The sequence below is a fragment of the Anser anser genome (genome assembly GCF_964211835.1).
Source record: "Anser anser genome assembly, chromosome: 6".
Classification (NCBI taxonomy): Eukaryota; Metazoa; Chordata; class Aves; order Anseriformes; family Anatidae; genus Anser; species Anser anser.
Window position 1 is genome coordinate 22,565,924 of NC_139726.1, and position 19,649 is coordinate 22,585,572.

General features: G+C 37.7%; 1 protein-coding gene across 5 annotated transcripts in view; it reads right to left on the minus strand.

Annotated features, from left to right (window-relative positions):
* OLA1 (Obg like ATPase 1) overlaps nt 1-19,649 on the minus strand; it is a 129,352-nt gene that overhangs the window by 76,198 nt on the left and 33,505 nt on the right. For 4 of the 5 annotated variants that reach the window (XM_083842031.1, XM_083842033.1, XM_083842032.1 and 1 more), the window contains exons 3-4: nt 19,202-19,345; nt 12,300-12,427 (exon numbers count right to left, since the gene is read on the minus strand). In XM_083842031.1, coding sequence (XP_083698157.1) covers nt 12,300-12,427; nt 19,202-19,345 — 272 coding nt within the window. The remainder of the gene's footprint in view (nt 1-12,299; nt 12,428-19,201; nt 19,346-19,649) is intronic. The other variant, XM_083842034.1, reaches the window with a different exon arrangement.

Here is a 19,649-nt window from a genome sequence, read left to right on the forward strand (position 1 = left end):
GGAGCTTATCTGCCATTATCGTTATTGGAAGAAAACCTGCCTGGGAGTGCTTTGAGTCTTTTTTGGGAGGCGGAGGGAAACAAGAGAGAAGGAAAAGAGGGCAGAGAGAAAGAAGGAAGGAGGTGGTGTTTGTTTTTTATAAAGAAAGCCTTTTAAACTACCTTTTAACAGAGAATAAATTAATTGTCTAATGCTTGAATTCTCAGAAAACAAATTCTACATCTAAAGATAAACACTGAGGTTCTGAAGAACACTGTTGTATCTGACATCAGGTGAAGCCCCACTTTAACTGGAAAAGTCAACGTAACAACTAGAAGTAGCATTTCTGAGGTTCTGCGCAAAAACAGATGGTCACTTAAGGGTTATTAATTTATGCATTTTGTTAATTGTGTCCAGGCAATAAGACTTCAGAGTGGTATTTGAAGCTAGAGATTCCCCTTGGCATCAATATTAAAGCAACAGCTTTCAAAGCAGCTCTAGCAACTACTGCTGACGTCAACATCCACACCAAAATTAAGCCCAATGCTTGTTTTGTTCTTCCATGTAGGATTACAGGACAAAAACTATATGCTGAAATACACTAGGAAATAGCCATGAGAAACCCAAATTGCAAGAATGACAACTTCCAAAGAGAAAAAAAAATAAATCAGACCATCAGAATTTCTGCTCAGATATCATATAGAACTGATTAACAAAAAAGAAAAATCACTTCTAAACCCAAGCAAAAAAGTAAAACTTCATCCTTAGCTAATGGATCAAAGTTTTAGAAAGGATACTGGAAAATACCAAGTACCTTTGTAGAAGGCTCACCAGAAGAAAGGCAGCACATTTCCACATCAGTACCTCGTCATTACAACAACAGCATAAAGGCACATCTGCAGTCAAACCCTGTATCTCACTAACATCTCCAGAACATGTTATAGTCATTAAAAGGTCATTTTTCTGTGGACTTCAGTAGACAATATGCACAGTATTGAAAGAAAATGTCTCTAGGCCTTGCAGACTTAAAGAAGAGAGACCAAAAGCATGCAATTTGCATCAGGTATTTCCTATGGCTGCCTCTTTACAGACTTTTTTTTTTTTTTTTAAACTCACTGTATCAGTTTAATGCTCCCTCAGCTAGAACAGCATGACTATTTTCTGGATTACACTTTAAATGTGATTAGAAAAATGATCTATTTTTAAAATAACCCAGCAAGAATATGGTTATTTTTAAAACCAAATTGGCTCCCAAAGCCATTTTACTGCACGGTTCTACAATCAGCTTCAGCAGCACACAAGAAAGTGACAGCATATAGATGAGAAAAGGTGTTGGAGTATGGAGCTGCTAAGGCTGCCAAAAGACAGACTTTGCAAGTTGTGTGGCACTAAGTACGAATTGGGGTAGGACAGGCACCTGTTTTTCTGGAACTGGCAATTTGTTCATTGTGAAACCAGGACTGCTCCGATAAATAGCAATTCTGAAAGAAAACTGAAGCAGAGGTTTTTCTGTCGGCTTGTTAAACAGTCTCAGACTGAAAAAAGGCTGCATATGAATTGGATAATTGCACAGAGATTTTGTTTGGCTGTGATTCCTAAGGATAAGGTAAGGATATTTGGTATATCCTATATATTTGATATAAGGTATCCTTTTGGTAAGGATAAATTCACTGTTTGGCTTTCTAACATGCAGTTACTGCTGCCAGTGACTTTCTAGCATCTGTGGGACCATGGGCAAAGAAAAAGGAAGCACTCTAAGTTGACACCACACACAAACTCAGACAAATTTGCTTGACACGCAAAAAAAAGGAATTATATTTTAATTAAGACTTACAATTAAATATCCCAACTAAGCCAGTAGTCCTGTTTCAGTTTGTCTAAGATAAGTAACTTATAGCCAGAACAATAAGACTAGAGGCAGTTTTTCCTTGGGCTTCATTTAGGGAATTTTCTCCACTGCTTAGTTCACAGCAGCACCACATTTCTATGCCAGGCAACTGCCTTGACTTCAACTATGTAAAAGATGTATGTAAACTATGTAAAAGATCAAGAAAAAATAAAATCAAGGTGAACAAGCCAGAGAAGTCTGAAAAGTTATGGATACAAGAACAGCTGCCTGTAACAGAACGTGTCCAGTAGCATTACAGATAATATACCACACACTGGGTATATCAATACAAGAAGTACAGACAATTGGAAGAATTTAATTCATAGATTTTTGAGGAAAGACCAGCTATCAGAGCATAAACTGTATTCAGAACAACCTGTAAGTATAAAGCTTATTTAAATGTAAATAAATAAATACAATGAACGTATGTCCAATGATGTACACATTTGTTTTAGGAACATGAACTGAACACGAGTCCATGACATAGCAAAGTTCTTTTAAATAAAATAAAATGTCCAGTACAAAAGTGTGCTCACTGCTGCTCTTCTTCACAAGCACTTCAAATATAGTTTTCCCTTCTTCAGCTAGATTACTGCCATTCCAGACTTTTTTTTTTTTACTTCAAAATCTTAGATTTTAGTACCTATCTGAGGAGAAGACGATAAAAGAAAATTTTGGAGTAAATTGGTCTCTTGCCTCAAGGCACAAAGAACTACACTGCTTGCAGATCTAGCAGGAGCCGATGCATCACTTCCCCCCACCTGGAGGCCACCACTCCCACAGACGACACAGCACGATCACTTTTGTGAGTGCTCCTTGTCTGTTTTACTGTGAAGCCACTTAATTTCACATCAGCCTCAGCAACAATTAAACCAATTCATTCGATACCGACACACTCACACAGTCCCTTGCCATAGTGACAAGGGATAGTGATGAACAGCCCGTGAGCACTAACAGGTAACTGCTTCTGCTGTTTCCCAGGCAAACACAGGTCTATGCCCTCTGCTGGGTTAGGAAGCACGGCCATCATTTCCGTCTGGGAAGTCTATTGTATGAATTAGGAAACAGGGAAGTGCTTCCACACGCCTATTGCAAAGTTCTAATGAAAACTTCACTTAAAAAAACAAGTAATAAAAAAGAAGCTGCTTCTTCTGAGAAAGCAACATTCTGAATGTAAAGTTATAACATTCTCAGTCTGCAGATCACTCACCGTTCTGATACGATTGCTGCAGCTAATAAAGTGATGCTGATCCAACTTCCAGCCACTTGTCTTTTCCTATTCCCAAATTCTAACAAAAATTCTTGATTTTAACTTTTCTGAGGTGACATTCCTCCAACTAAAGGAACACATGCTTTCACATTTCATATTATAGCAAGAAGAAAAAAAAATCCTGCAGGATTTCTACCCTCAAGCTTTCCAGAAAGCCCATGGCAAAGAGAAAAAGAAATAACTTATAAAATACTAAATTATCACTGTCTTAAAGCCGAGGTACCTTACACCATCAATAAAGACGTCCACTCAAGGAGGCAAACATTTAAAAACAGTCACCTGAATACACTCAAAACACTGCCACAGCTTAATAATTTCCTTAAAATGTTGCAGAGGAAATTGAAGTCCCATCTGTATTGCCTAAATATCAATTATATACTGTCATACGACACACAAAACTATAACAAAAGTAGTTGTAGGTCAAATAATAGCAATGACTCAGTAAAGACAACCTGCCTGGTCTTTATTCTCAGGAGAGGCGGGGGGGGGGGGTGTTACTGGTCAAGTACTTTATGACTCACAGTGCAGTATATTAGAATTTATTTTTTTTTATGTATTCTTTAGAATTGAGAGATTGCCCTTGTAGCTCAGTAGGTAGCTCTCCTGTTTCTGGCCTACGAGGTCATAGCTTTAAGTCCCCGCTGAGGAAATTTAACAAGTTCCATCTATAAATAGATTGGCATTAGATGCTGTTACTCCAGCAAGGGTGGTAGCCTTTAAATAAGAATTTTTAATGTTTCCTTCTGTTCTGATGAGAAGTACAAATTGGACATAGAGAGGAACAATATATTAGATGAATGACAAAGTGGGCTCCAAAATCCTTTGTAACTTCAGTTACCATCAGACTCTCAATTCTAGCACTATCAAACTGTAATAAAGGCTAGAGAAGAACTTAAGCACCATAAATTTCCTTCTCAATGAGCATAAGTAATTAACTAATACTGCAGAGACTGAGACTGAAAAGAAACCTCCTAGGTACAGTACTATCAAAATCCAACTTGTGACATCAAGAGGCAGCCTCAATGTAAAACAAACTTTGGATTTTTGCTTAGTAACAAAAACATTCCAACATTCACAGTTCCCATCTTCTGAAGAAACAAATTCTTTAAGAGACATTTATTTCATTATCAGGGTTAAAAAGGACACCATTCAACAGTGCATAAGTTTTTTGTTCCCTATACCCATGTATTCAGGAGGCTTATTCAGCTCTCAAAGAATAGCAATTATTGTGCCAAAACTCAAGAATAAAGCCTATTCAAACTCTCATTTGAGTTTACCTTTGCTTTAAACCATAGTTACCTGGCCCTGGAGCTTAAAGCTTGCCTATCACTTCCACTCGGCAGTGACATAATTTACTGATCAGCAAAGACAAAGGCTAACTCACTGGAGTGTTGACAGTTTTCCAGCACCTTTTCCAGTCCTCACCCACGTGCCTAGGAAAGCAGACTCACTCTTCCACGGGAGACAAAGCAGTAGAGCATACTGCAAGCAGATCTAAGGTACAAACAGTAAGTTTTGTTCATATTTGCACACCAAAAGGAAAGAAACAACAGTAATAAAACAGGTGATGACGGTGATTTTACAGTGTGACTTCCTAGGTATTAGAGAGAGACTAATGTTACGCTTAAGTAAGAATGATGACAGACATCATGCAAAATTCCTCTGCAATGGTTTAAGACATTTTTATCCTCTGCTATCCATCTTGAGCTTAACAGCTTTATTGACCTTCCAGTATTAATTTTATTTGCCTAAGTGAAAATCCTGATTACTTTCAACAGTTTTCCACAGCAGACCAAATACAGCATCAACAGGGTTACAGAGGCCTGATCAAATTTAGATAGCAGTTGTTACACGTGTGCTCAGTTTCTGCTCGCAGGTAAAAACCGCTGTAAGTAGGGAAGAAATCTATCACCCTGCTGCTTCTGCTCATATCATCTGCAACAAAAGGTCTGGAGTAAAATAAAGATCATCATCCTCTGAAAAACTCTCTTCTCCCACAACAACACAAACAGTTTATTTTCATAGGATGACAAACTAGTGATAAGCAAATTTATATGCATCCCTTGAAACATCTATTAGTCTCCTTCCCCTTTCAAGGTGGTGGACTGAATGCTGAGAGGTAAAATTAAAAGGAAGACAGCAAATAACCTAAGATGAATTACCTGTTATTTTTTTGCAACCTGATATTCTAAAATTGAAACATACAATGCAGATATGTTCTCGCTAACCAAAAATACTTCAGTTTTGCTAAGGATTTTGCTAAAAGGGGGAAGAGGAATGCTATTTTCACAAATGTGTGTTTGAAAAATCTCCTATGCAGTGCCTTACTGAAAATCAAAAGCCTCCACAACATTTTATGAAAACATGAAATCAAGCTCTAGTTAATGCAATAAAATGTTTCACATGGCAGCGACTGCAACTTTGATTTGAAATCTTTTTTTTTGCTTTAATATACCAGAAGTCACTGAAAGTTAATTCAAAGTTTAGATAAATTGAACTACTCCAAATATTTTATTCAACTTTTACTTATTCTAACAAATAATAAAGAAGAAAAATTCAGTAAGAACTGTTATCTACTCAATAGCATACAGAAATACATCTTGATTGTATAACAATAACAAGTTTAATGTGTGCAGGAAGTTAGTTTTAAACTCTGATAGCTTACCAATCAAATGTTTGTACATGTAAGCAAGGAACCTCAGCTTTTTTCTTTTTTAACAGGTATCAAGCAGTTTTAGTAACAGAAGGAAAAAAACGTATCAGAAAGAAAACTGAAATAAAGTGTGTTGAAAAAAAGCCTGTAGGACAATAATGTTTAATTATTTCAAGGTGAATTTTGACATGTCATAAAGATAAGAAAACAGCTTCAGGTAATAGAAGCGACACAGCCAAGCTACAGCTGCATAAACAAAGCTGCTATGATCCCAGTGCACAGAACGTACATGCTGAAGAGCTGAAATGCAACTCATACTCTGCTCACTGAAACGCTGGAGCAATGGAGTGTGGCTAAGAGATATCATCATATGCCTCCTTCTCCATAGCAGCAACTTCCATGAGCAGTAGGTAAGATATCTTCAAAAAGACAGGAAAAAAAAATGCATCATGCCTCAAGTATATAAAGCTACAGAAAGATTAACACCTTTATACAGAAAATACTTTTTTTTTTTTTAAACAGGTCAAAAAATGAGCTCAGAGGACACAAGAATGGCCATTTTAGCTAAATATTTTTGTTATCACCATTTCTATTTTTACAAGAAAAGCAAAACAGTGGAGTTATTACTTTGAATTCCCAATAACCTTCATGACGATAAAAAATAAAGCCAAGTAGCTTAATTTTTTATCTTGAGCAAAAGTCATTATGAGTATCACCAGACTCAGTTTTGGTTAGTGTTTGTACCAGATAAGAACGCTGCACTTGCAGCTCATGTGACTGGTAACTACACTAGCTTTAAATGATGGCAAATTGGTTTATGAGTTATGTAAAACCATGAACAAGCAAAACCGGGGGTGTATGAAATGATTCCAGCTATAACAGACATAAAACTGGAGTCAAAGCAATTAAAGCTTTTCAGGAACCAGTTCACATAGGTCACACCAGCCACTTGTACCAGACGGCAGCTGATGTTTACCCAGCTTTGTGGCCCTTTCACTCTCATCATGAAGACTGATGTTTCACGGACTGCCAGTTACCCAACTCCCTAATATTTAGTTTCACCAAGGCCCTTTACATTCAAGAAGCAGGCAGGACACGGCTCAAACAAGTTGTGGAGAAGGCCTGTTGTCCCCTCCCCACTCCATCCTGTCCCCAAAGGGACGGATGGGTTGTTGGGCATGGGCGAGCTGCAGCTCCCCAACCCCTCCGTAAAAGCAGAGGCTGCCCGCCCTGCTCAGAGCACTGGGCATTTAATGCCACATTTTTTACTTAACAGAAAAGAGCATTTCATATAGAAGTATTTTTACAGATGCATTTCCTTCCAATTTCTGTACCTTTGAAGAGAAAGACTGGATTTCATTAAAGAAACTAAAAATAAGAGAAGGATGTGGAACACATTTCCTGGAAAACTAGGACCCGGGGGTATCAGTGGGAGAAGCAGCTCAAAACCACCAACAACTCTGGCTGCTTAGCACCCAGAATACTCAAAACTTGATGGAGCTGTAGCAGGGACTTAATATTGACAAATTCCATTTCCTTGCGGAAACGTTATCTAAGAGTGATTCCTACATTTGCACTTGTAACAGGGTTGCTATTTTTAATCCACCTTACAAAGAAAGTAATTTTCTACAAGTACCTGTGACTGATCTGCCATAAAAGTTGAAAGTAGTTGAAGCCACACAACTGGGGAAGAAACACTTATTACAACCTTCAAACAGCCTGCCTTATGCCATCATGAAAATGTTTCTGCCTCAGTTAAAACCATAAATTCACCTGAAACATGGAAAACAGAACTGAGAGAGAAATACTTCAAAACAACGAAGCTCAGAGGATGAACAAAGTTTTAATTAGTCTAAAGTGTGTGTCAGGTTATCGTGGTGCTAAGGTTGTAAACGCCATTATACAGGACAGAAAAAAAAAGAAATTTAGAATTAAAGCCCAAGTTCACTCAACTAATAGTAAGTGAATACATCTGTTTGAACAAAGGTTTTCAAACTTTCATTCATCCAAAAATAAAACATAACCCTATTCCCCCAAAGAAACTGGGATAGCCTCTGAAATAAAATAAATAAATGTTGAGAACAAACCGTTTACCTCAAATAATTCATTTTTAGTTTGTTCACTTTATTAGAAAAAAATCTGTAGGAAATTTTAAAAGAAAGAAAAACATACAGCTCTACTCTGTATGGGAAAACTTGTTTGCTGAGCTGAGAGAACCCACTCCATATTGTTACTAATCACACAAAAATACAGCAGTACTCTCTAGCACATTACGTGGCTTTACTTATCCTATTACCCCACCATATGTTGTTCTCACACATTGTTGCTGCTTCATTATATATATTTAAAATGTAGTTTACACATAAAAACAACATTTTCCTTGAATTCATAAACACCATGCCTCCAAGTGAAAGTAACAGTGTATCTACGATATGGAAATCAGAACCCTGAAAATCCATAACCACTTCAAGGTGGGGTTACTTTCCTTTTTCAAAATGAAATAAAGTAACGCATTAAACAGAAATAAATCTTCTGTTTAGCTTTATGTTATGCAAGAAACAGTGTAGATAAACATCACACACAACTTCCACAGTTTCAACAGAAATGTAATTATAATTGTTCTAAGAGTACTAGAGAGCTGCAGCTCACCTACGTGCCCTGCAGTGGACTAAGTGATAGGCAAAGATCTTCAAAAACCTTCTCTTAGCACAGAATAAACATCAGTGAATCCTGTTATGGGAGCTAAAAACCACAAACAGACCTTTTGTCCTAAAGAAAGCAAAAATTCAACATATTCTTAGTGAATAAAGAAAAACAGGATCAAAACCATTAGCCTAGGACTATAAAGTACCTTCAACGAGATTCCAAAAGCTCATTACGCTCAAATTACACCCCATTCCTAGCTACCCACTTCCTCACCTGTCATTACCTTAATTAACACAACCTGGGTGAACTTTTTGCAAAAACACCAACTGAACCAAGCCTAGAAGAACAGCCAGGCACACATCCCTGTAAATTCTTGGGATCACCTGTCTCAGCTACCTCTGATTATAGTCCAAGAACTGTTTTTACCTGGTAAAATAACGTGCTTCAAGACAGCAGTGAAGGTGCTCCATAAGTTATATTAATGGATCAGACATTGACATTTAAAAAAAATTAAATGGCCAAGCATCTTCATTGTTGGGAAAATAACATGAAGTCTCAAATAATGCGATCTGGTAGACAGCAATAGTTTTAAAGCCTTTTTTCTGAAACAAAAAACAGCCAACCAAACAAAAAAATATTGTTTCCCAAATAAGTCTAGCACGCATTTACTTTGGTAGCAGCTGCAGTTAGTAATGCTGACTTCATCTCTTCTGAAGTCAAGTTCCTAGGACAGTAAGTGAACAGGAAGTTTTCAGAAGATTCCCACTGGCATCTGAGTTCTGGAAATCACAGAAGAGGAGGAAAAGATCAACACCCTGCTACCTCACGCTGCAGTACTGTGGTACAGCCGTAGCCAGTCCAGGAGTCCACAGAGAGCCCGTGCAGCAGGATGCAATCAGCATCTTTTCTTACTATGGAACTAAATTAAAAGAAACAAACTCAGTGCAAAGGACAATCCTCCTGACTGGAGCCCATCAATACAAAGACGAAATGACTCTACCCAGATCTGCATAAAAAGCTATTTATAAACATGGAAAGTCTCATTTTTCTTGTCAAGATTAATACGTTTTTCCACACAATGAAAGTTATGTTTGTTTCAGATCTGCATCAAAGTCACCACTACCTACCTTTCCTAGTTTTTCAGAGAAATGTAATGAATATGCCAATAATGGCCAGTAAGTAGCCTAAAACCCAAACTCATTTAGATAACAACGTGCTCAGCCTGACACTAGCAGCACTCCAGCCTGAGCGTGGTCTGCCACACTTCTCAGTGTCAGGGTGAAGCACACAACGCCGTTTGCCTAACCAGCCTTTCTTCAGTACATTCAGGCACACAGACCTTGAAGTCCACTGCACAAACCCCACAATGACCTGCTTTTAACCTTCTGCCTGACACCCGGAAAGAAGAGAAAACACAGTTCTCTGAAGGGCTCTGCTTCCCATACTGGCCATTAACATGGGCAGGGTAAGGACTGGGAGCAATAGTTGCAGTGCTCAAAGGTAAAAGTTTGTTCCAGATCAACAACTGAACACTATATTTTTTATGCTTTGAAACAGAATGACCCAAAATTTTAAGTAATCTCCCTGATGATGACTGTTTTGTTCCGATTCCTACCTGAAAATCCTGTATAAAACAGCTTAGCTGCTTTTTAGTCAGTCCTGCTTACTTCCCCAGATCACTTCCTAGTGCATCTCTTCTTAAGAGTGTTTTGTCATTCCCATCATCTCTTAAGCTTCAGTAACACCTCCTTTCCAGCTTGCTGGTGTACAAAGCCTCACCTACCAGATCACAGCCTCTTCCCCTGTAGTAGAAGCAACCTGTCCAGATTCCTTTCAAGTCGGCTTCTATGCTACTGCAAAAAATCCAGTGCCTGCCAGCGGGGCTCAAAACTGACAGCCAGTCCCAGGCCATTGGCTCCCAAAGACAGACAGCCCATTAAGAATTTGGACCAAACTCTGATAAAAGCCAACAAAAAAGCTTCATCTTCCCAGGATCCGCAAAATTTAAGGATTCACAGGAACAGTTTAGGTAGTTTCCAAAATCTGACAGAGATAGTGCCAACCCCGGATATGCCACAGACTCATAAGAAAGAATTTTTAGAGTGGAAATAATTGTGAAAGGTAGTTGAGTATAAGTAACATTACAACATATAAAAAGGGTTTATACATTTTTATAATTTGACATGGTATGTAGAAAACTTCACTGAGTCATACATTTTTACTTAAGTTTGGGTTGTGTAAACAACAGTTTCTTATTTTTAATTTACTAGAGAGGTTATTGCTAGCTTTTAGTACCAAATCTTCACTTTAACAGTACCGTGGGAAAAGGAAAGTAGAAATAACGCAGTTTGCAGGAAGAAAAAAGTTGTACATTTCTCGGCCAGACTACTTTGCATTAACTTTGTTTTATTTTATTAACTATTAGCTCTAACAATCCTAAACGATCTTTGGAAAGATCTTCATGTTTATGGGCAGTTAATACAATTTTACAACAATTCATGACTAGCTTAAACGTGTCTAGCAAGAGCAGTATAAGAAGAAGGTTAATATTTTAAAAACAAAAAAGAAAATGAAAAAAGTGATATTTAAAAAGTACTGATTCTAGTATCTTTTTTGATCCCAGAGTCTGAAGAAAAGGAGCAATAACCATTTCACAACCATTACATTTAAGAATCCCTAAAAGAAACTGAAACATATAGCAAGTAAATGCAAGACTAGATTAAAAGACAGATTTTAATACAAAGAACACAAAGTATCTGAAAGGTTTAAAACCCCACAACAATACTCTCATTGCTTCTTCAATCCCCAAAGAAAAGCACAAATGGCATTAACCCTTATAATAGCTGCCAGAGACAAACACGTAAAATTATTCAATATATATATATTAAAAAGCATCTTCTCCGCTTGATGCCATATAAATTTGTTCCTTAACAGGCATCTATGATACAAATACTGAAACAGAACAAGTCTAAACAGGTTATCACTTGTTCTTAACTGACACAAGACAAAACAGTAATTACAAACCCGGGACAGAAATGGATTTGGAGAGAACGATTTCCCTAGAAGAAAGGGGAGATTGTACCAATGGTTGTCAGGTAGTCCTAACATTTACAATATAGCAATGTATTAGTACTGCCTTCACATATGGATCTAGTTCCTGAAGTGATGCAGAAATTCAAGAGATTTACTTCACTCTATCCCAGTGAAGACCTGTCCTCGCCTTTTCAGAACATTTTAAATACTGTTCATTACTTAGCTGCAATCATTATCCCATGGTTTTCCATTCTACTCAAAGTATATGTCAGATGACTTTAGCAGAAAACAGTAGTACTAGACGTAAATAAGACCAAGTTCTCAAAGGTGAGATAATGCTTTCTGCACCACCCTCCTCCTCCCCCGCTTACTTAAAGATGGTTTCCAGGCAAACACTTTGGAGAAAGGCCTAGGCTCCCCAAAGCACATCCTATTTTTCAGCTGTATAAGCCTAAGAACACAATACATTTGCCTCCAAAGTTTGTTCCACTTGATTCAAAACCAGAGTACCATTATTCTGTACCAAATTTGTGTCTAGGTATTCCTGATGCATAGTAAGTTGTACCCGACTTACCTATTCATCAACCATGCAATTAACTGTAAAGGCGTGTCAGCTCACTGCTCTACATAAATATGCTTCAGATCTCAACTTCACGGGAACAAGGGTTCTCAGCATCTAAATCATTACCGTAAGATAGCCATCCCCAAACTTGATGACTAAGCTGAATGGTAAAAGCAATTTTTAATGGATATTTGGTTCTACAGTTCTTGAAGTACAACAGTGCTGTCCATTAAGCTATACGCAGAACATGTAAATGGAGTTTACATACGCATCAGATGAAAGATCCCATCACAGGCGTTAATATGAGACAAAAAGGCATTTCCTAAGCCTTGGCCAGTATGGGCTCCTTTCACAAGGCCAGCAATATCCACTACATTCAGAAAGGCTGGAATTTTGCTGAAAGATAAAAGTTGAAAGTTTTATTGTTGACACATATCAGCAAACACATTTAGCACAGAAATAAGTTCAGAATATGAAAATGAAACTTTTTCCAGAAAAAGTTGCACATGACGGTATCTTTCTTCTCCATTTAACCTGCAACGTATAAAAGACAAGAAGATTCCCTCCCCCCCCCAAGTAAAACAACAACCATTCTTTAATTTGTCACAGTTCATGTAAAATGAAAACACTTTTTTTTTTTTTTTTTTTTTTGACAATGTGGAGTCATAGTGACATCTATACAAATAACCAACCGGGCCTGAAATGCTGAAATAAGACACCTGTAATGAGCAGTTTTCATAGTACCAAAGGGATAAAACTCATGTGGTCATCACACTCAGCTGTTTTCACCTCTAAGGTTACTGTTTAGTTCAGTAAGTTAAGCGACTTCGTCAGAAGACAAGAGCATTTTTTAAACAGCGTTGATTAAAACAAGCAGTTTTAACTAGTAGTAGTGGTGGTCAGGGTTACACAAACAATTTGATAGAAGGCAGAAAACAAGTTTAGATGAAGCTGAGCGTTGAATGGAAACAGCTGTGACATTTTACACCAGTACACTCAAACCAAGATTACTTCTCAAAATCCATCTTGGGAAAACAACAATTAAAACTCTGGTAATGTGTTGACTAAAAGCATCTTCACATAGTCTACATAAATGACCATGCCATCATTAACAACTGCAGAGAGAAAACCATGCTGAAATGATGCAAACTCCTCACTTGCAAAAGACTAGAAACAGCACACCACAGGCATCAAGACTTCCAACTTGATGGCTTCAAAATACATAAACAAAAGGAACAGTACTTAATTTCCAAACACCTTAAATTATCACCAACTATATTTCATTAGCATGATGCTTCGGTAAATACAACACTTCACCGTCCTACTAACTGTCAAGTATAATGAAAAATGCCCAAATCTAATGCCCATGACTAAATGTTTTAGTAATGTTGATGAAAAGGGTGTGACTAAAGATAGGAAGTCTATCCCATTTTTGTTTTCAATATTCCTCTTACACTTCACAAGAAAAATGCGGGGTGTTTGTGTGTTTCTTTTTTGTGTGTGCATGTGGTTTTGTTTGTTCTTGTTTTTGTTTTGCTGTTGTTTTGTTTTTTTCCCCTCCAAATAAACAAACTTCACAGTACAGGATCTGGACAAAATCTTTTTCTTTGCCAAGGTGAAGTTCAAAGCATTACTATACCCACCAGTTCCCAATAAATTGGGAACTTAACAATATGTTTCATGTCATCAATACCTTTGTGACGCGATTAGAGACAAGCCATAATACAACATGACATTCAAAAGGGTGAGGCTAGAAAATATGCAAGAAAATATTTACAAAATAACACGAGTTGCTTATAATTCTTATAAATACCTTCTGAAGTAAACAAGCTTTGAAAGCTTCACATTTTTGTCCCACTACGGTTTTCTTAGCAAATTCTATCGATTTTTTTTTTAATTACTAGTACACAAATGCAAATGGAAGCAGCTAATCAGTCATCATTAAGACACTACCAAGAATAACGCACATTCTGAAGGTAGAAACCAGTAACCCCATAAATGCATTAACCTAGTAACTCCTTCCACCTGACAGAAGTGCGGAGCTAATAAAACCTTCTCAAGACACAGCAGCAACTTCCCTGATAGAATTGTTAGAATTCCTTGCTTTTTGACAAAAACTTAAGTGAGCAGCAAGGTAGAAAAATGACACTTTTTAAAGCACTTTTCCATTGTAATTTCAAATTTTAGTGTAAGAAAAACAAAGGTGGTGTTAGAAATGTTCTCTTCCCATGCTCCCCTCTAATCATTCCGACAGGATTAGCTTCCTGGGCAGCTATCAGAAGAATTCACACTTTCGCTACAAAGATGGCACATTAGAGCAGGACAGACACCTTCACATGCAGATAGGCCGCTAGCACCAGAATCGGCTTCATTTGCCAGACAATGCGTGCAAAACCCCAGCATATTTATTTCACAATTGGCTCATACAAGTGAGAGACCTTTGAAGATGAAGTAGCTGGATTTCCACGGTGTTTTCTCATCTTCATCTCGGGTATCAAAAAGCTAACATCCCAAGCAAAGGAAAACCATCACCATTCTAGGTGGCCCGTTTCCTAAGCCTAAATCTTTATATCATCGTAGGAAGATGAAGACGGAGGAAAGCAGAGAAAGGCATTCAAAACTACTCACTCTTGCCTATGCTCTGAAAGACAAACAGTTAACGTCATGAAGCTAAACCACCTGCAATTTGTTGTACATACGTATTTGTTCCAAAATTTGAGGGGAGAAGGCATACATTTATTTCGCAGGTTTCCACAAGTAATGTTTAGTACAACTAGTTGTTTAGTTGCAAAATGTTGCAGGCAACACACACCTAAAGCTTTGGCTTCAGATTAAAACATACTTAGTGAAAATGCTGCTTCTGTCCCTGCATTTTTATTCTTCTCCAGTGACAATACCCTAATAATTTCTCTGCAGCATTTAATGCAGTTTACTGAAATCTCACACCCACCAGGATACCCTGAAAAGCCAACCGAAAGCTTCAGCCAATTTCATAATGCAGCAATTTTCCAACAAGCCTGGTTGATAATTCTTGTAACGCTTACTTCATGTTCATTCCCTGAATGGTTCAAGACACTTCTCTCAACTCGGGCTCTACCAGGTCCAAGATCCCTCACAGCAAAAAAGGACAGATTCTTTTCCCTTTGGTAAAAAGAAATGTTACTCTCCTGGTTCCAGTATGGGCTCTTCTTCCTTTAAAAACTTTCATTTGAAATCTGTTAGAAAAGAGAAATTTTACTTCCTTCCTGAGCATTCCTATAATTTAACCAGGAGTCACCCGTTAAGACTTCACAAATTTACATGAAGCAGCAATGCAGAAGACCATCTACACTGTGATAACTTCTCCCACTGGGTCCTCCGTCCTCACTATTATTTTTGGCTTGTTTCCAAACACAACATTACCCTGCAATATAGTCAAGAGAATTTGTATTTAATATTACACAGGACTTTTATGACCCAGACAACAATGCAAGTTACTGCTCAGATTTAGTTCAGTAACCACCACTCGAGCACTGCAGATCCGAATGCATGAATTTTAATAATCTACAACGTAACAGAATGAACCAAGGCAATTTGCTGCCAGAAACATAAAGAGAGATCCTGAAGGATAATGCTAGAGCTAAAGAGGGGTAGTTGTACTTCACATATTATTCCCCTGTGAGATAACGAGGATTGCTTTAAAATTTAAGTTGAAAAAGACATCCAGGAGAGATTTAAAACTGCCTAAATTAAACAGAAATGTTTGTAGTTGCAATAAACACTGTTTTGTGAATACAACTGTGCCACACAACGCATCTACTTACAGCTGCAAACACACCAGGAATTGAATGAATACTGCTAACTTGAGAAAGGATGGACCAAACAAATTACTTATATTTTACTCATTCCTGCTTATAATCTGATTTGATTTTAAGCAGAGCAGGAAGCAGAAGCCTAGACTTTAAAATCTTTTTCTGTTAAAATATTACCTGCAGTTAACAGATCAATTGTTTCTGGATTTCAATTCCCAATATTCAAGGCAGGAGCTACCTGCCAAGATGAAGAACACCTATTTTAAAATTAGTGGATACCATTGTTTCCTACCTGGTTAAGATTTATAGATCAAGGAAAAAGAATACATATTTCTGCTTTTGTTCCTAAAGGGATTATCTTCCAACAAAGATAATCTCTTTCCAATTGCTAAATTGAAACTAATTCAATCATTAGTCAGCAAAGCCTTGCCTGAAAGTACCCATATTGGGGGAATGGAGGTAGGAGAAGAACAAAATAAAACCCCAGCTTTCCTCTCTGGAAAAGCTAGATGTTAGCACAACGTAAAAACTGTGAGTTTTCACCAAGCATGGTATAAAATCTAAAAGAAACAGGTAGTTTAAATGGCTTATATTCTGTTCTAACTCATTTTACCTAAGACCTTAAATTAACAAGCATATAGAATTATTTTTAATGTGTTACATTCTTCTGTTTTTTCTGGTTTTTTTTTTGTTTTGTTTTCTTTTGTTTTGGTTTTGGTTTTTAAACCAAAGTTTTTAAGTTTTATTCACACTGGAAAGTGAGCAATAGATAACATTAAATTCAAGGAAATTTGCGTAAATTTGGCAGCAACGTAGCAGTTTTTTCCAGAAGTTTTTTGATCCCATCTTCTGCATAGGGTCTCTAACACTAAGCTAATTTATTGTAAGCAGTCATACATCATCCACTACTGTAGAAAGAAAAAAAAAAAAAACAACACAGGGTTTAAGTTCAGTCAGTACACCTTGATCTATTAAATACAGATTTACCTTTATGTCATTGCCTCTAAATTGTTGCCTACCTGATTTCATTTACAAACATTTACATTTCCAGTAAGTAACACCAGTCAGCTGTCAGTGGGGGCTAGCAGGTAACTGCACACCAGTCCCTTCCCAGCAGACGCTTTAATCTTGTGGCAATGGGAATGGATCCTCAAGCAACAAACGGTACCTGGAGAGCCTAGCTCCTCCTCTGGTGGCAGGACAGCCACAGCCCAGACCAGCAATATTCTCACAGCAGGCCCCACCTCTCCCTGGCAGAAGCGATCTCCTCCCAGTGGCAGTGGCTGCCAGCCTGGCCCAGTCCCACGCTCGCCACACCTCACCTGCAGGAACCCAGCACAAGCAGGCAGGCGAGGTTTTCGGCTGCTGCCGCTCTGCATGGCTGCTACTCACGCTGAGCAAAGAGGCTCTCAGGAGTGCTGGACTCCAAGCATCCAGGCAAAATCGCTTTGGCCTGTCATACGCTACTCACAACGAAGCCCTCTTCCCTCCTACCTCCATACAATGACTGCAGATCTGTCATGACTAAGTGTAGCATACAGGAAATAAAAACATCAGTGTTTTAAACTGTATGAGACAAAATCTTCAGGCGTTAGGGCAAATGAGGCTGGTTTAACGAGAACTAAATGTTTATACGACATTTCTGCATGCACAGATTGATTACTTTTACTAATCTAAACACGTAGAAAATTAACACGGAACGTCTTACATAAAGATGAAGAAAGAAATCAAGACTATTCAAGAGAAATTAAGGAATTTGAATTACAATTTAAATGTAAATTAAATTGTGTATCTTCATGACCATGGCCACCTTTCCCTGAGTTAGTTCCAACCAGATAAACACAAACAGTCCAAGGAGTGTTACCTCAGTCTACTGTGCTACTGAATTACTGCCTTTTTTTTCCTGTTACAGTGAAATATTAAAGAGAGAAAAGCATAATAGAACTCAGACGAGCTATTCACTAATCCCCATACCCATTTATTTTAAGTAATCCAATAACAATATCCAGTAATATTAAAGGGAAGGGGGGTTTTTTGTTCTCTCTCCAGACGGTTTCTGAGTGGGACACCATGCATTCCTTCTACGGAGAGATGCCCAAAGAAGGTGAGGAGGAAGAGCTCGTTCTCTTTGTCACTTCAACCACTGATTTAGAAGTAGCCAGTCATAGTTAAATGAGAAGAAACAGTGTTTATGTGGCCAAGCAGTGGTATCATTACAATTTCGACTTAAAAAAAAAAAAAAGAATATTATAAGCTACATTGTTACTTCTACACAATCAACAAACCAAAGGTTTTGTCTCAAGTTCAGCACAGATTTATTGCACAGTCTACACAGTAACAAGTATGCTTAATTCTCACTTGGGAAGGAAGAATTAGGTAACATTATAACAATTCACCTAATCAAATAGCTCTGCATCAGTGTACTTTCAAAATACTGAGAAATACGCAGGAATTACAGACAGAAGTAACTTGTTTGGACCTGAAAATTAAGTTGACAAATAGATTCTTGGTCAGTGATCTTTCTTCAACTGGGAGACACCTGGCTCGAAAACTTGAGGCCCAAACATTAAACAAAAGCACACACATGGGTGATAATTTGGCCCTATGATTTATGTACATTCGCTTTATTCAAGATACATCTGCATGTAGCTGAAAACTGAAATTAACAAGTTATGAGTATCTATTTTAGTTTCTGAGTTCTGAAAGTACCTTAAACTTTTATTTTCAATCACAAATCCATTTCTCACACTGAGCACATAGAGCAGGCTATGAAAACACTCACTACCAAAAAACAGCTATGTGACAAAATCAATACACTTATAGAGCAGGGAAACATTTGGAAGAGAGAGAACACTAAATATCATTGAATGTATCAGGCAACAAATAGCAGAGCCCCAAAAAAAGGAGAGAGAGTTGAGGAAAAGGGCTGTCCATAACCGTTACTGTTAAAAGACTGACGACACAGGTTACGTTGCAAGGTAGCTAAATATCCATGGCATATATTGTGTTCTAAACAATGTAAAAGACAGGATGAAAATTTTAAAATGAACAATCTCATGACACAAATTAGGTACGTCCACTGTTGTTACTGTTGATTTTCCAAATCTCTGCAAAAGATCCAAGTCACCTGGGAGCCTCTACCTTCAAAGGTGGAAGAAAGCTGAGCAATGACTAGCAGCGCCTAGATTTCTCACTCACAGCACAAAGGTCATATGGAAAAAAAAGTCCAGTTGGTTGTATACATACCACTTCACATACCAAGAGAGACATCAGTAAAAACAAAGACACTGTGATCGCATTAAACTTCTACGAAAACTTTGGTTTCAGTAACACCATTTCATCTGCTTAACCAAAGAAGAATATGAAGAACTTGAGTTACCTTGGAGGTTTGTGGTACTGACATAGGAAGTCAAATCTGTCATCTGGCACAGGTACTCGACTCTCATTTGGATCAATAGTACAGAACGGGAAGTTTTCTGCTGCCGCTTGACTCTTTGTTAATACATTGAAAAATGTGGATTTCCTATTTAAAAAAAAAAAAGACACTTTCTTAAACAAATTTGAATTAGAAGGGCTGGATAGAAACACGTGTTATCCCAAACCACATGCAATACCGAACTATCCCTCTGCTTCAAGAGGGAGTGACCATTGCACTGTTTCTAGTACAAGATGCTTTCAAACACACGTATGGAGTGTCACATCAAAACTCAATGTTTACCTCTCTTCCATGCCCTAAAGAATTCCTTTAAGTGACCAAATCGCGCATGTCAGCAGAGAAATTTTAGGTCAAAAGTAAAGCACAGCTCTACTGGCCACTACTCATTTTC